This window comes from Argentina silus (genome assembly GCF_951799395.1).
Source record: "Argentina silus genome assembly, chromosome: 18".
Classification (NCBI taxonomy): domain Eukaryota; kingdom Metazoa; phylum Chordata; class Actinopteri; order Argentiniformes; family Argentinidae; genus Argentina; species Argentina silus.
This window is the reverse complement of record NC_139672.1, coordinates 5,075,446-5,092,935: the sequence shown is the minus strand read 5'-3', so window position 1 is coordinate 5,092,935 and position 17,490 is coordinate 5,075,446. Positions and strand designations below refer to the sequence as shown.

Sequence of the window (17,490 nt, the reverse complement as noted above, 5' to 3'; positions counted from 1 at the left end):
TGCTATAAGTGATTTAAACCTGACTGGAAGGTTTGGAGACAACCCCATATTGAGTCCCCAGTGACAGACCTTTCCCACCACTACCCCTTCCTCCTCGACACTCCCCACCATGCCCATGTGCCGTGCCCCCCCCCTCCCTAAACCAAACCTCACTTAAAGGCTTTCTAAGGAATGGCTTGGCGTATATCCACCGTGTGTCCTTATTTGGATGGCTGTCCTCTTTCCTTTTTTTATAAGAAAAAGAGAAGTGGTAGTGAGAAAGAGAAAAAGTCTTAATGTAACATTTAAAACGTGTCACTACTGTGACCAAGATACAATACAGCACACACCTATGTAGAGAACTACATAGCTGTAACATGCATGTCTCAATATTCCATTGCTTTTCTTCCATGGGGCTGAGTATCTGTGTGCAATTCATTCAAGTCTGTCCCCCCCTTACCGAGGAATGCTCAAATTGATGGTAATACCACACTTCTGGTTAGTAAAGACATAGTTCTCATTCTACTGTCAAATGAAGAGGAGCAATATAGAAGGATCCAGCTGAGGGAAATGGATGGAAATTGCAGACTGCATTATCCTCAAGATTTACACTAAGGCTCCAAATAAACACAGCCCTGCTTTGGAATTATCTAAATTAAAGAGCTTTTTAATTACTGTTGGTTTGACACAACTCCAAGTGAACATTTAGACTATTTTCTTGTCTTGTTCTTCTTGTTTTTTTTTGTTTTTTTTAAGGGAGAACAGTTGTATTTTCATATCATTCATTTAACCTTTATTTATCCAGGTCAGTCCCATTAAGAAATTAATCTGGACGTGGTCCAAGATATAGTTAAGCTAGGGTAACGTGTGCTGTTAATGGGATTACAGAGAATCAACAGAGAGCATGTCAAGTAAGTACCACAGGTTCACAGTGGGTCCTGGGAGTTGTTGCTGAAGACATCTCTGTGGATTGGCTCCTCGGTCTGTTTGTCTGTTTGCAGCTCTGCAGATACTGTTCCAGCTGCTCAGCCTAAAAATAAAGACCGCTACGAAATCAAAGAACAATGATAATATCGCAATAGCACAGGGATAAACTTAAAAGGATATTTAAAAAGATATGGTGCTTATGTATACTGCTGATAATACAGTACTAATACCACACACATACACACACACACACACTCTCTCTCTCTATTCTAAACACAGGTCATCCTAAGGTGTTGTCAACTATCATGGAGGTCACAGCTTGGGGACACTGAGGTGCAAAGCTGATGCAGTTTTAGGTAAACCCTCCCAACCACACCTAAGGCTGTGTTTGCCAGGAGGCTCTCAGGAAGAAGAGCAAACCATACACACCTCCATACACATGCCAGACCACTGGCCAGAGACAGCTGTGATTCACTCTGGTTCACAGGGGATACGTTTAATTCATAAGGTTCATTACAATCATAGAAGATGTTAAAATGTTATTATAAATATTAACATTGATTTGTACTGAGTCGATATACTGTGAACCTCTTCAGAGCTTGGGTTGAGGTTGAATAGAGGAATCCCTGATTGTCATTGTAGTGAATGGATAAATAGATCAATAAATGTGTGTCCTTCCCTCCAAGTAGTCGACAGTCCAAAGGTTAGAGTACTACTCTCACCCTCTGTTGAAAACAGATGTCCTTAAATGGAAGAATCAGCACTGACATTTACAATATAGTAAACAGCATTGCAGCTCACAATGTTTACAGCTCTGGAGTAATACTGGAGTTTACAACAAAACCAGAAATGAAAGCTACCAGAAATGGTGACATTTCTGTAGCTTTACCTTATTTGGTCACTTTGTGTCCTCAGTAGACATAAGTATTTGAGATAATAGCAGGTAATATGTCTGTGTTGGCAGGCATATTGTCCTGGTGATAGACAGTGATTCTAGTTTATTTAGACAGTGATTTACAGTTCATTTAGCCAATTGCCCTACTCAATGAGTGGTAGGGTTAGCTATGGGACATGATATTTACCACATTCCTTTACAGAATAGAAAGTGATTGGAGAGATGGGTGGAACTTTCTACTGGAGGGAGGGAGGGAGAGAGAGAGAGAGAGAGAGAGACAGAGAGAGAGAAAGAGAGAGAGAGAGAGAGAGAAAGAGAGAGACAGAGAGAGAGACAGAGAGAGAGACAGAGAGAGAGAAAGAGAGAGAGAGAGAGAGAGAACCCTCCCACAGGAAACAAAGCTCAACTCCTCTTCTCCTTTTATGGTAAAAACTCCCCTAAAAGCTGCTGAATCATCTTGGGAATACAGTCAGTATTATCATACGAGTGCAGCTAAGTTTAAATCACAATGGCTTAGGGAATGGTAGGGCAGAATGTATCGGTGTTCATTTGTTACTATGCAGAATATCTGTTATTACAATTTTCCATCATATACACTTCTTTTTGATATCATAAACACATAATTCTTGGTCATTGATATTAGTCAACATTGAGCTTGATAATAAAATCGTTGTCAGCACTCATTTCAAATGCAAAAACAACCCACATATCAATCAGTTTATTTCTCCTGCCTGCCTTCTGTTGTCTTTTGCTTTTACCTTATGTCACTCATGTGTTCAAAGGGATAGTTCACTTGTTTACACCTTATAGTCACATGGTTCCTCACCCTGAAAGAAGTCTACGGGCCAGGAGAAACTGTAATCCACGCTTCAGTGTTGTTTACACAGCCACTACTCACTTCAGCTAACTTTGTCTTCTGTCTCATTCACTCCCATTGATTGTTTGTTAGCGGTGGCTAAAGTCAGTAGTGGCTGTTTAAACAACCCTGAACCATGGATTACAATTTATCCTAGCCACGGACTACTTTCCGGGTAAGGAACCATCTGACTAAGGTGTAAAAAAGTGAAGTATTCCTTTAAACGGACACCACCACACAGAGAGTTTAGAGAACATAGGGTTGGAGGCTGATAGTTGGCCACCCTGCTCTCCACCCAGTGCTCCAATTGGACGTCTGGAACCCCTCTCCTATCAGCCTAGGGATCAAAGGACGAATTTATGAAACCCTGTACTCTGCTAGTTTGATGGAACACAGTCCTGCCTGAGGGTTGGAGCTCTTGTTAAAGGCTGTGGGGCTACAAAGAGTTTGAGAAGATAAGTGATGAAATGTTTGCTACTTGGTGTTACAGCTTCTCCTTCTTTCCACTTGATACTTTGATGGAATTAACACAGACTACTTCCAGGGCCCTATATCTGTATGCATGTACAACAGTGGAGGCTGGTGGAAGTAGAAATCGGAGGACGGGCTCATTGTAATGTATGGAATGGAATCAGTAATGTCTTGTGTGTTGGATACCATTCTTAATTCTATTATTCTATCTACCTCCACCAGCCTCCCTATACATACAGTATGTATGGCTCTGACTTCTTGGATGTAATGTGAATAGATACAAGTATGTATTGTCTAATTCCCTAGACGATAAACACAGTATACTGGGTTTCAACCTTTTTGCACCTTGGATTAACTCTAAATGTCTTCAGCAGACTCTTATATACTACTCTTAAGAGTATACAACCATGCATTACTATCCATAATGGTCACACAGTATTTCTCTGTTGTGGCCAACCCTTCTGCAATATAATAAGTTCTATTTGGAGACCATGTTGTAGTTTGGGAGTGGGTGAAGCAGGCATACTCACTGGTGACATCATACTGTTCATCTCCTCATCTCCCCAGAGGTAAATCAGGTTTCCATCTCTCAATCATGTGCCTTTTAACCATGGACACGCTTTAAACAGCACAGCAGTTAGAGACTAAGTGACTTGTGCAGCTCAAGAGCAATTTAATGTTGATGTTGCCATTTTGGTCATAGGTGTGGACAGGAAGAGTTTTCTCTAGAGGGCAATCTAGGTGTTGACTCATTTCTTAGACATCTAACTGGTGATAAATGTAAAGCACGCTCTCTAGTGGTGAGATGCGGCACACCTGATCTATCTAAAACGTCAACATGTAACAAATCTGTTATTTGGAGAAATAACAATTACAATTTCCGATGTTTCACGGCAGGATGTTGATCTTTAGTTATTCAAATATTTATCTTCAGCATTAATGTTACCACAACTATTTGAAATCACGCTCTTCGTTGCATTTCCACTGCATTTCGTTGTCTCTGTACTTGTACTCTGCACAATGACAATAAAATTGAATCTAATCTAATCTAATCTAATCTAATCTAATCTTGTGATCACGTAGCCCTGCTGCCTGAGACATGTAAACTCAAGTGTCACCCTAATCGTAGACGCTAGAGTCTTCCACGTAGGAGACTCCGGTTCGAACCCTGCCCATCACTCTAACAAATGCAATAGTTAACTTTAGCATGTGTTACTCGATTGTAATGATAACAAATAATGCATGAAGAAAATATAATGAATCAATAGGATTAATTGATATGAATGTTGCAGGGTGTGCACCTGTCCACTAGAGAGCTCACCACCCAAGCTCACATTTAAGCCCTCTGTCATGATTCTCAGCAGCAACAGCAGGGGGCGCTGTAAGATAAAGCCAGTCCCTGCTCCCCGGTTGTCTCTCCAGTTTGGATACACTGTCGGCCCCATAGCTCCACACAAACCTGGGCTGGGTTCTTAAACACAACATGATATTTGCTTTTTCTCCTTGTTTCAACTATCCATATCATACCAACTGCTGTTCCCGTGTTTGAGGAAAAAACAGAAGACGTCGCTAGATGTGAAGGGACAAGAAAGAAAGTACTGCTAATATTATCATAACTTACGGGTCGGTCCGACGCCAGACCTGGAGCATCTGCCTGTTGCCTGCTGGTGTATCACACACACAACACCATGGGAGGTTCCTGTAGGGCTGTGCGAAACATCTGAAAGGCGGTTGTCTGTTGTGTTTGACTTTGTAATCAGACCAAGATGACAAAGAGCCGAGGCAGATCAATTCTTAGAAGCCCCATGCTAACTTACTGTTGCTGTTGAATCTCAGGTGTAGGAATAAGCAACATTACCTAAGATCAATAAAGAGGTTTATTACAGTCGAGTTCAAACTAGGGAACGATATCCAGCATCAGAGAAATTGTCCAACCTCTAATAGGAAGGACACAGCTGATAAAGTAAAGGCCTACCCTAGAATCAGTAAAGTAATACAATGACTATGTCTTTGTTTGTGCATGTGATTGATATGCTCTGTACGTTATCAACCAATTAAGACATAACATACAGATATAACAGAGACATCATGAACACAACATAACACTTAATCAGGTCGTGTAGCGCCAGCATATTCATTGTTGTCCTAGGACATTCTGGCCCTGAACATCAGCTGGTCAGCTAGAGATTCATCAACAGAACATACAAGCATTCATAAAGCTAAAAATGATTCAGTCATACTGTATGATGAGCCATACAATCATGTAATGTGGTACATGATACAGTACAATACACTAACACTACACATACTGTATGATCACACATTAGATGATGTTTAGACAAGTCTAAACATAAACTCCAGTAGTCTCAAAACACTTACTCTATAGATTATAGAAAAAGCATTACTAGGCCATAAGGGGTCCCATCTGTTTCCTGTATAATCCTAGGACAGAGTGCTTACCCTGTGCTGGAAAAGAGAGAAAGTGGAGAAGAAAATGGAGCTGTAAAATTACCATGACTAAATGGCATGATAATGCACTTCTTGCCTGTAAATGAGTTAGAACATCTGCTTTCATCTATTAAAGTATACAAAGCAAAATATCATGATTTCAATTTCAATGTGTACGTCAACTTAAACATTGGTATACTCTACTGATAGAGGTGACTCATCGATACAGGCATGTATTTTCAAAATATATTTTCCCAAAAACTAAAGGTCATAAAATAATCATTAACAAACCTAGGTTTATAATTGGACGGAAGGCACATAGGTAACTATAGGGCAAGTTCAACAGTATAGTACAGGATATAGTTACTAAGACCAATAAGACATTCAGTCAAAGTCTGTTCAAAACAGGACAAACCTGCTTGGAGATTTATGTAACCATATTGTACCATTTCTTCCAGACCTGTGTGTTTTTTCTGTGGTTAATTTGGGGATGGGGGGGGCAGGGGGAACAACAAATAACTGCATAGATTAGAAACTGTCATTAGATCCATAGATATAGGTTCTGCACTGGAAACACTTTTGATTTGTGGACATTGTGTCAATGGTTGCGTTGTGGGAGGCTGCTGTATCTTTTGCTTCATTGGTTGATTTTGAAGGGTGAGGAATGTTTTCCAGGTCCCCTTGAGTAGGAAAACGGTTTACAAGAAAAATAAGATGTAATAGTCAATGAGCCAAAAAAAGGAGAAATAAATCCTACATTATTACTGAATATCCCAATCGCAATCTGCCAGATCTCATGAGATTTTTCCTGATACAAATTGCATTGATGGAATGCTGTCAGAAATGTGTCCAGTGAGTCTGCACAATTCTGTCTGGCATTGATTAAGCTTTAGACAATGCAATGGTTCTATGGGGAAATATTCAGTGATATTTCAGTTTCTAAAGGGTTATTTTAGTCAGAAGTTGCAATGAAAGGACATAATAGGGCTCTGACCAATCAGTTCCCATTTATAAATAATCTTACTTGACAGATAAGCCTACTTGTCTTATTTCTTGAAGCCAAGACTATTTGATAGTGGGGCTTACTTGTGTCTATCCCTGTATGTGATGGCACTGTTATTCAGACGTAATGTGGCACGAGGTCAATGACAACCCTCTCAACCTGTGTCACACGGAAAAATAAAGGATCTGGATGCCAGCAGACACACGCACGTGTTGAATTGTGTCAGTGCCAAGAACAAGCATTGGCAGAACATCAGACTGTCCTAATCTGTAAATAGATTGCTTATATTTGAATTTTTTAATCTAAAACGACATAATACATGTCGTTATAGAGTTACCCAAATGGATAGTGGATCGGGCCATTTTTTGAACTTAAATTATTGTAGGCCTAAAGTAACTTTACAGCATATCAGCTAATTACTAATTACTTAAGGTTACCGGAATTAAGGGGTTGCAATGTGGTCATAACAGTCATAACAGTCAAAGCTTTCTTCTTCATTGAGCGCTATGGAAAAATGCAACAGGTGAGCATCGCCGGAATAAAGAACCCCATGTGATTTGTTGACATTGTCCTAGTTTGGGAAGGTTGTTCACGCCCTGCCCTTGCCTTTAGACCAATAGAAAATGCTTACAGTTCACGCGTAGAGTCAGCTTCTCTATAAAATAACGATTTGAAACATTTCTTGGCATGTCAAAGTGAATTTATCAAACAGCGACCTCGACTACATTTTCTGTACTTTGGAAAATAGTTTTTCTTCTAACGGTATTATTCCGCCGGATAATCGTGACAAACCATTTATTTTTTTAATTTGGAAAATTCTTTAAATTAATTTAATCAGTTGTACTATGCAGGCAAAACAAATAACTTGGTTGTTCATAATTGGGATTGCTATCATCAAATCATGTGAACCTCTGACTTCCACTACTGAAGGAACTTCTCTTAGTAAGTTTGGCGATTAATATCCTCTTATACCAGGTTCATTACGCTGAATGCAAATGTTATTGATAAGGGTATGTCATGTTCTGATTGGTTAAAATAGATCCATTGTATTTGACCATGTTAGATAATTTTTTTTATTGATCGGTGGTTACCCCCAGGCATTGTGTGAATTATTTGCATTGGCTGCTGAAGTTCCAAACGTGTTTTGACGGCTCATTGTAGAGATATGAATAGGAAACAGGTTGCATTTGTTCTAGTATTATATAAGCTACAGAGGGTTTAAGGACACATTTGAATAAACCTAGTCAAATGCAACATTTTGAACAACAGTATTGCACAGAAAAAAAGGTTGCCTGAGAAAGAATTACATTTTATCAATTGTCTGAAAGAGGCAGTATTTTGGAGTGTTTGGGAATATTTGTCCCCATAAAATGACACAAACCTACTCTGTTATGACTAAATGGTGTATTTTCTACCAAATAAAAGAAACCATAACACATGTGTCTTTTCTCTCACAGATAACACCACTGACTGGATAGCGAACTACAGTGACATTGAAACCAAGTTCTCAGTGCGCAGTGCGGAGGAGCCAGAGGAGGACCTGTGCTATCTTGTGCCTGGGAAGCAGAGCACTGTCTCAGAATGTGGATTTAACACATCGACACCAACCTTCGCCATCATCCATGGCTGGTCTGTAAGTACGCCTACAGTATAAGTGCATTGTGTTGCATGTGCAACACAAAATAAACACAAAATAAAGTCTGATATATATATATTTAATGTGGAACTAATTATTCAGTCTTCAGAATATATATATATATATATTCTGGAGACTGAATAATTAGTTCAACATTAAAGTTCCTCAGGAACCACTCCCCTCACATTACAGTCTTTTCTTTGTGTTCTAGGTGGCAGGGCTCTTTGAGAGCTGGGTCCACAAGCTTGTGGCTGCCCTATTTGAGCGGGTGCCCAGTGCCAATGTAATAGTGGTGGACTGGCTGGCTCGGGCACAGCATTACTACCCTAACTCCGCCGAGAACACCAAGCTGGTGGGCAAAGATCTGGCAAAGCTGGTCAACTGGTTGGAGGTGAGATTTTAGATTTACAGTATTAGATCAGAAATAGTAACATATATTGATACAGTGTTTAAAAGTGGGAGTTGGTCTTTTAATTAGCAGTGGCATGAATAGCCAAAAGAGCCCTTCCTTATGTCGATAGAACGGTAATGCATGTTTAACATGTTTTTTTATAATCATTTATCAGGTGGAACTGAATTATGATCTGACGAAACTTCACGTGCTGGGGTACAGTCTGGGTGCCCATGTGGCTGGCATTGCTGGGAACCTTACCAACCACAAAATCAACAGGATAACTGGTGCGACTTCTCTTACAGTATCAATACACTGTATTATGTACTGTAACACAGCATAGCAGAGTATTTCTACGCATTAATAGAATAACAAAGTAATAATCAGTACTGTGTTTTCACCCCAGTGTACTGTAAGTAAAGTGTTAAACAGTTCTCTCTAACTCCTAGTTCCTCTGCCTGTCCTCTCTCCCCCAGGCCTGGACCCAGCTGGACCTCGCTTTGAGAACGCTGAAACCCTCAGCCGCCTGTCCCCTGATGATGCCAACTTCGTGGACGTCCTGCACACCAACACCAGGGGAAGCCCCGACCTCAGCATCGGGATCCAGAGACCCGTGGGCCATGTAGACATCTACCCCAACGGAGGCAATGTACAGCCAGGCTGCACCTTCCAGAACACTATGAAAATGATGGCCTCCTACGGAATCTACAGTATGTAGCTCATGGTCATTTCTCCTACTCATAAACTCAAACACAGTAGATGAACACATTATATATTATATATATGGGCGATTCTTAGACTACGGGCACTTTCATGTCCTTTGATCATATTTTATAAAAAAAAAAAAAAATTGGGAATATTCACACTTTCATAGTTATCTTTACAATGAAAGTACTTTAGGAACTTTTTACCGGTAGTCTATGATGATTTTTTCACCTTTTTCAACATCGTTATAGATGCAAATATTGCTGTTTTGTGCCTGTCCCACACCCAGACTTCTGATCTTCAATAATGACATAAAGTGTAAAAAAATGATTTATCTTTTTTTTTTTTTTATGTGACTGAATCAGTAAAGTATCAGTAAAATAATCAAAACATAATTGGGGTATTTAAGGTCAAACAACTATTTATGTGATTTTATATACAAAATGTAGTTGTCCCACAGTATTGCCATCATTTCCACCACAACACTGTAATGTCCCTTTAAAAAGTTTGTGTGAAAGATGGTTTGGGTAGTTTCTATGGAGATGAACAGTGACATCACAGCACATGTCTGATATGGAGGATATTTTGGATTTCCAGTCATGGATGACCCAGTCATTTCCACCACCTCATACCTTTTTTAAAAAATAGTTACAAAATTCTAATCACTCATTCAAAACTTCTGCATAGTTTATGGGATAATGTTCCACTTAATGTAATAACACAAGTAGTTATTTCCTGAAATGTATCTAACCAATCCAATATTATATTTCAGGTTGTGGTTGAAGCTTTGTGTTTGGTCCTCATCTCAATTAATTTACCTAATCCACAAATGTATGGGAATAAACTGGTAAAACTATGTGTGAAAGTGGTCTTACACTGTTGAGAAATTATGTATATCATACTTTTTAAAAATAATAATCAAATGTTTACATGTGATGGAAATTACATTTGTTCAATGCGGGTCGGACAATATGTAAAAAAACACCAATTTGTCTTGTAATGTTAGTGCGTTCTCTTATGGATCATGAAACTAGACTAGTTATATTAACCTGTTAGACTGTGACAATTTAGATTTGAACACTTTTTTTTCCCTCAAGTTCACAAGGCCAAAAGGGCCTGTAGTTGAAGAATCGCCCATATATATATATATTACATAGAGAAAAAATATGTGAAATGTCTCACATTTATTGCTTTCCACTGGTCCCTAATATGCTCCTATTGGTCTGTATGTTCTCATTGTGTTTTGGAATATGGTTCTACGTCAACACGCATACGTACTCCTCTCCTGTGTTCCGCAGACATGGATCAGCTCCTGAAGTGTGCCCATGAGCGCTCGGTGCATCTGTTCATTGATTCGCTGGTCAACCACCAGAGCATGGCCTACCGCTGCAGCTCCAAGAACGCCTTCAACAAAGGTCTCTGCCTGAGCTGCCGCAAGAACCGCTGTAACAACATGGGCTACGGTGTCAACAAGATCCGTACAGCCAGGAGCTCCAAAATGTACCTGATGACCGCTGAGAAGATGCCCTTTAAAGGTATATTAAATGTTTCTACACAGCTGACCTAACCGCAACCGTTGTATTCCCTAAACAAGATGGATGTAATGAGTGCTTGTCAGAAACTGAATTTATGATCATGTATTGGATATACGGTATAATGCAAGATGTTTGAAGTGGAGGTCTAAAGGCAATACTTTCCGTCCCCAGTGTTCCACTACCAGATAAAGTTCCACCTCTTCAACCAGCAGAACCTGAGCCTGGTTCAGCAGCCTGTCGTAGTGTCCCTCTATGGAACCCATGGGGAGAAGGAGGACATCACTATGACACTGTGAGCACCTCCACTAAGACCCAAATCACAGTCAAGGTTCTTTAATGTTACTTTACGTAGTCTATGGTGCACTAGCACATGTGAGTGTGAAAACATAATTCCAGTGTATTGCTTAAAAGGGCAATCTGGGATTCCAGCAACAACAAAGCGGGCTCCCTGCCACTTTTTTGCTTAACAACTGAGGGATGGGGCTGGAGAAATGTAACCACTGTCAAATTCATAGATGGAGCTTTGGATGCAAGGACTCAAATGATCAGAATTCTTAAATGTTTACCCATGCTTTGGAGCTATACAGTGTTTGTTTACAATGAAAATGTTTATACACAATGGGGTTGTGATGGGGTAAGAAAGTTGAACTAAGCTCATGAGGCATTTATATGTTATATTCTTCAAGAATCAATGGCTATATATCATTCATTTAAAAGTCCAAAAAATGTATGTACCAATCCCAGATTGGCCCTTTAATAATGGCCGTGTATCTGAACCTGCAGGCCCAATCTGATGACCAACACCACCGTGTCCTTCCTGTTGACCTCTGATGTGGACGTAGGGGAGCTGCTCATGGTCAAGATGCAGTGGGAGAGTGACTCCTATTTCTCTTTTCTCTCCACCAACATGTTCATGATCCGCCGGATCCGTGTCAAAGCTGGCGAGACTCAATCCAAGTGAGTACAACACATCTAGTGGTGTTAGGGGTTAGGGTTAGGGGTTAGGGGTTAGGGTTGTATTCATTAGGGTTAGGGTTGTATTCTAGTGGTGTATTCATTTGAGCTGAGCTGATACTCTTAGAGTTCAGTTGAGTGCGTTTCTGTGTTGAGTGTGTGACATGACTTTCATGTCTTTCATCTGCTCCTCCTACAGGATCATCTTCAGACCTAAAGATGCAGAGTTGGCCCACCTTACCCAGGGAGGAGATGCAGTAACTTTTACTAAGTCAAAAGAAGATCAAAACAGCAGGAAGCTGGAAAGGTGAGAGACGGGATTCTTTGTATTGTTTCAGTGAGAATGTTGTGTTGTTCTTTGTATTGTTACTGTCAGCATGAAGAGAAATGACATCAACAAAATGACATCGGTGATTGCTCCTCACCCGATGCTTTACTTACCGATGCTGTGTTTGTGCTTTTGTCTCTTTGCAGAGTGCACAGGCTCAATACGCACGGAAGCTTTTTCAGACAACACATGAAAGAAGCTTCCATCGACATGACAGAGCCAACATCATCATCACAATCTTCATCATCAGAGCTTGACTGAGAACATATAGATCCCATCTTAGAAATGAATTAGTGGATGGCAGCATGCCCGGATGTCCTTTGTCTGTTGCACTTTGACATAGAAATGCCTCATATCAGTTTAAGTTAAAAAAAATAAAAAAAAGCCTCACATGGCAAAATTCAGATTTTAGATGTTTTACTAGCTAAAATATCTTCCATTGACATTAATGTATGATCTGCATGAAAGTTTGAGTTTTGTACTGTATGTTCACAAATCTCAGGTAAAGATTACAGCCTATGCAAGTCTATGCAATCTGTATTAGTATCTGTGATTTCACACAGAGCAAAAGTTACTTTTACAAAAACTGAGCTCTGCTGTGAATATGTACTGTAAGAGATCAGTAGAATTGAACATTCCAGTTAGAGAAATCAAACTCTCATTGGTATATTTTTCATTTACCGCAGGTATCTCAGTCTGATCTGGATATTTTATGCCTTTTCCTTGTTAGTTTTTCCGCATATTTTGGTCTTTGACAGACTTTGTCTTTGTAACATTTTTGTCATTTCTTTTAACGATATACTGTATGTATATTCCAATTAGCATAAATATGTGAAATACAAACCTTTAAAGCACCTGTTACAGTATTTGCATGAAAGTGATTGATGTTCAAGGTCCAGCATGTAGTTTTGCATGTTGCTGCGCCCGCTGGCCACACTGAACATTTTAAAACTTATATATGCTACGTTTTCTCAAAGTGCCAAACATGTGAATATCCTTGTACACAAACCAAATGTGAAAAAGGCACGTAAAGGCCAGTGTCCTACCCGACACCTGATTTATCATGGTCATTGAGCACTACTTTGAAACTAAAATCTACATTCTGGACCTTTAAGAATGTTAATATAAAAATATATATTTTTCATTTGTGTTAAAACTATAGCTCTACTTTTCTGTTAAAACCATAGCTCCATACCTGGGAAATCCAAGTCAGTTAACGGTTGTATGTTGTATTGCTGATTAGCACAGGTCACTTTTTGGCTGTTTCTACATTACCGTAGGTCATCATGTTGGAGTTAATCTAGCTCTAGTTCTAGAACTAAATTAATCTAGCTCTAGTTCTAGAACTAAGTTAATCTAGCTCTAGTTCTAGAACTAAATTAATCTAGCTCTAGTTCTAGAACTAAGTTAATCTAGCTCTAGTTCTAGAACTAAGCAGGTCTTCTTTTAGAAGGTTGGTGAAATGTGCCTCTAAAGTAAAGATGAAATGCCTGGAACTTTCCAGGTGATTCATGGACCTGACTTGGAAGGAACAGTTTTGTAGAGAATGTTGTGCCTTATATTGTATTTATTGATTGTATATAATTTCTGAATTAGATTGTATATAATGTTTGGATTCCAATGGTACTCGACTTTTAAACCTTGCCTATATTTCCATGTTTTGCTTGAAATAAATAGTATGGCTTTCATTTGTGAGTTCAGTCTTGAGTTCTACCCTGCTAGTTGACTGTGTACTTATGCTGACATACATTAGACAGTTTGAGTAAGCCTTGATGCTTGAAAACGTAACAAAATATCACAAAGTAGCTCATAAGGGCCCCAGATGCCTGGAAAAGACTCATAATATTTACACAGACCCTACCTACCTGTTTCCAGGCATCACTGTTGTCTCCTAAAGCAAACATCATGTCACTGACGTACAACCTTCACAGTGTCTTGGCCAGTGTGGTCTGGTGGTCAACACAGCCATGTTTATCAGCTGTGTATTTTTTGTATTTATTTTTCTCTCAGCCAGTAAATTTCCGCACATTTTCAATGAAAAGATCGGGGACATTCTGTTGACGTGCTACATGCAACCTAGTTGTGCTGTAGCCATGGATCAAAATGTCCGGCCAGATGTAGCTTTGTACCGTCCAACAGCAGTGAATCTCGTCCCCATATCTACTGCACAAAGAATATGAAACAATTGACACACACAATACACTACATGCACCAAATTCAAAGAATGATGCCAAAGATGCTAAAGTCGTATTTATTCCTTGTCAGTATTCATCTCTACATTGAGTAGGGGAACGTGTTCTGTCCGCAAGATGGCGAAAGCATGTGTGACACCCGGCAGACATGCATGTGCCAATAGACAGAGAACGCTGTTCTACTCTCTATGCTTGTTTATTGTCTGTGTGTTTGCGTGTGTGCAGTATGTGTCTGGTAGGAGAGGCTGGTGGGGGTAGAAATCGGAGGACGTGCTCATTGTAATGCATGGAATGGAATGTGGGATGGTATGAAACGATACCATTCCTCATTCCATTCCAGATGTTTCTTCAATGGAGGCCTTTAACCATGAAACACATGTCAGTGGGAACTCCAGCCAACAGCTGCCATGAAACAGTGGATGGGTCTAATACAACACTGCTGTTCACGACCTGGGGTGATGTACTGATCTGCAAGCACTCACTGTAGATGCAAATATTGTGTGTCTTGCCTGAACTGCAACGACATCTTTTCTTGGTAGATACTTTGGTGAACATATTTCTTGCCTTGCCATGCACGCTGTCACTGTGCCCGATGTACCAGACACCAGGGGAGGCTGGCGGAGGTAGAAATCAGAGGACGAGCTCATTGTAATGCATGGAATGCTGTTTGACACCATTCCTCTACAGTGTTTGCAGATCAGTGTATGATCTTGTTCTCATATGTTTTATGAGACCCATCCAATGTTCCATGGCAGTTATTGGCTGGAGTTCCCACTAGCACATGTTTCATGGTTTAGGCCTCCATTGAAGAAACATTTGATTTTAGTCTAGGTCTACATACTGAAGTGTCTGTTTTTTCATATCCAGATGGCTATGATCATGTATGAAATTGAAAGGGCATGATCATTTCAATGAAATGATGTATTCATGCCAAAGGGATCAGAACAGCTCTAACAGCACCATTATGCTAGCTTAGACTGGACCATTCAATAAATGGGTCAGGAATCAGCATTCAGGATCTTGAGCGCAAAAAGCTAAAGATGGATTTAATCTAAATCAAACCTGATTTTCATTCATGTTCATCAAGATGTCTGATACAATTATACACCAACTTGAACTGATGTTGAACAGACCTCAACTCTGATCTCCTTGTTCTCGGAAGTCACCATAAATATTGTCAGTTGACACGACCCTCACAAGGCTGAACAGCCTTCCAGGAAAAGTAAAATCAGACACACTCGCTGGACAAACAAATTACGTAACAAATACAGCCAACATCCTTGGGCATTCAGTGGTCAATGCCCCTTCTCATTAAACTGAACATAGCTTGTGAAATACAGTATGTGTATAGGCACACACGTGCACACATGTGCACACACACATACACACACACACACACCCACCTCCTCATAAAATCTATATCTGCTTATGCGATGCCCACATGTCTCCCACACTTCTGTGTGTGTTTGAGAAGCAGAGTGGGACTACACACAGCCAGGTCCTTATAAGGATCATAAATCTTTAGGCAGAACGAATTCAGAGGGGAACACTTGCAAAGACAGAGAGATGGGCCTGTGGCAACAGAATCAGTGGAGGAAAGTTCATGATGAGGGTTGAGGAAGCCAAACACCTGTGGATGGGGCGGGAATGTGACGTCGCCTCGACACCCTTCCACAATCAGTGCGGCATTCACACCACCGTCACTGAGGAGGGGGGGTTGTGTTAGGCTTACATAACACTGACCAGCACAGGATTCAGCACAGACATAAACATACCTGGGATTTGTTTACAGTCATCACTATACACTATGTATTCATATGCATGTGATCTTAGTTCAGTACACTGCATAGGCTACAGTAATTAAAATACTGTACTACAGTACACTACTTCTATGTACAGAACCATGGTATCATACTATCGTTCTGCCAGAACGTGAGTGATTCATGCTTGGGAGAGGTTTGAATGTCAAAGCCAGTGCCAGCTCTGTGGCTGGGCATTCACTGGGATCAGGTTCTCCTTTGGCACACTTTGTCATGAAAGCGTGACACCTGTTGGTACTGCTCCTGTTATAGTGACCATGTGGGTCACACTTGATGTCTCTGACCTCAAACACAAGTTTCGTCTCACATTTTGTGAACACCTTCTAGTATGTCTTGCAAAAGACCGAAGAGATGCAATGTTTTTATGTGTGGCTGTTACGTTTTGTAATTGTCCTCAGCTGTTACGGCTGTGCCACTCAGCTGTGCATATGGCAGGAGAATGAGCTATGACGTAAGTCCTCCCCCCCCTCCCCCCCAGACAGCCAATCACTGTTTAACTGTGACTCAAGATCCTGAGCAAAAGATCCTCAATATCCTGAGCAAAATATGGACGATTAAATGACCATGATAACAATAAGGTACTATATGTGTTTTACGTGATGAGAGAAATCTATGTTTCTCGATTAGATCTAAATGTATAAAATACCATTAAAGGGGCAATCCGGGATTGGTACATCCATTTATTGAATAAAGAATATAAAAGAATAAAGAATATAACTTATAAATGCCTCATGAGCTTAGTTCAACTGTCTTACCTCACCAGAACCAAAAATATAAGCTTGTTTTACTCCATTGTTTGTAAACAATGCAATTGTAAACAAACACTGTATAGCTTCAAAACGTGGTTAAAACTATCATTTCGTCATGCATGGTCAGTCCTTGTATCCATAGCTCAGTCTATGAAGCCCCACCCCTCAGCTGTTTACCAAAACAAAAGTGGTGCAGAGACACCTTTGTTTTTGTTTGAATCCCAGATTGCCCTTTTAAGGTCGTATCCATCTCATGAAATGTATCATGGAGCAAGCCTGATTAAGTTGTGAGAGGAGGTTAAGTAACCAATACAAGTCACGGCACAGTTTAATGAGATGACCCTTCCCAAGAGAAGGTGATTTGGAAAGAGTTTTTTATCCACTAGTTGGAATTATGTTAGCCGCAGCCACTGCATGACAACGAGGACTCCTGCATGACAACGAGGACTCCTGCATGACAACGAGGACTCCTGCATGACTCTACTGGTATGACACAAGGTGACACAATGTATCCGTCAATCATACTGGCCTCAAAACAGTGGCTCAGGTACTTTTCTCTTTACTGTTCTCTTTACTGTTCTCTTTACTGTTCTCTTTACTG

At 40.2% G+C, this 17,490-nt stretch overlaps 1 protein-coding gene across 1 annotated transcript; it reads left to right on the top strand.

Moving 5' to 3' along the window:
• The first annotated feature begins 7,290 nt into the window (after positions 1–7,290).
• LOC310818838 (lipoprotein lipase) lies at positions 7,291–13,816 on the top strand. The gene is made up of 10 exons (XM_083689897.1): positions 7,291–7,521; positions 8,037–8,212; positions 8,427–8,606; positions 8,782–8,893; positions 9,083–9,316; positions 10,610–10,846; positions 11,018–11,138; positions 11,630–11,803; positions 12,000–12,107; positions 12,275–13,816. Exons 1-10 carry the CDS (start codon positions 7,425–7,427, stop codon positions 12,387–12,389), a joined length of 1,554 nt encoding a protein of 517 aa, XP_083546023.1. The 5' UTR covers positions 7,291–7,424; the 3' UTR covers positions 12,390–13,816.
• Positions 13,817–17,490: the final 3,674 nt, after the last annotated feature.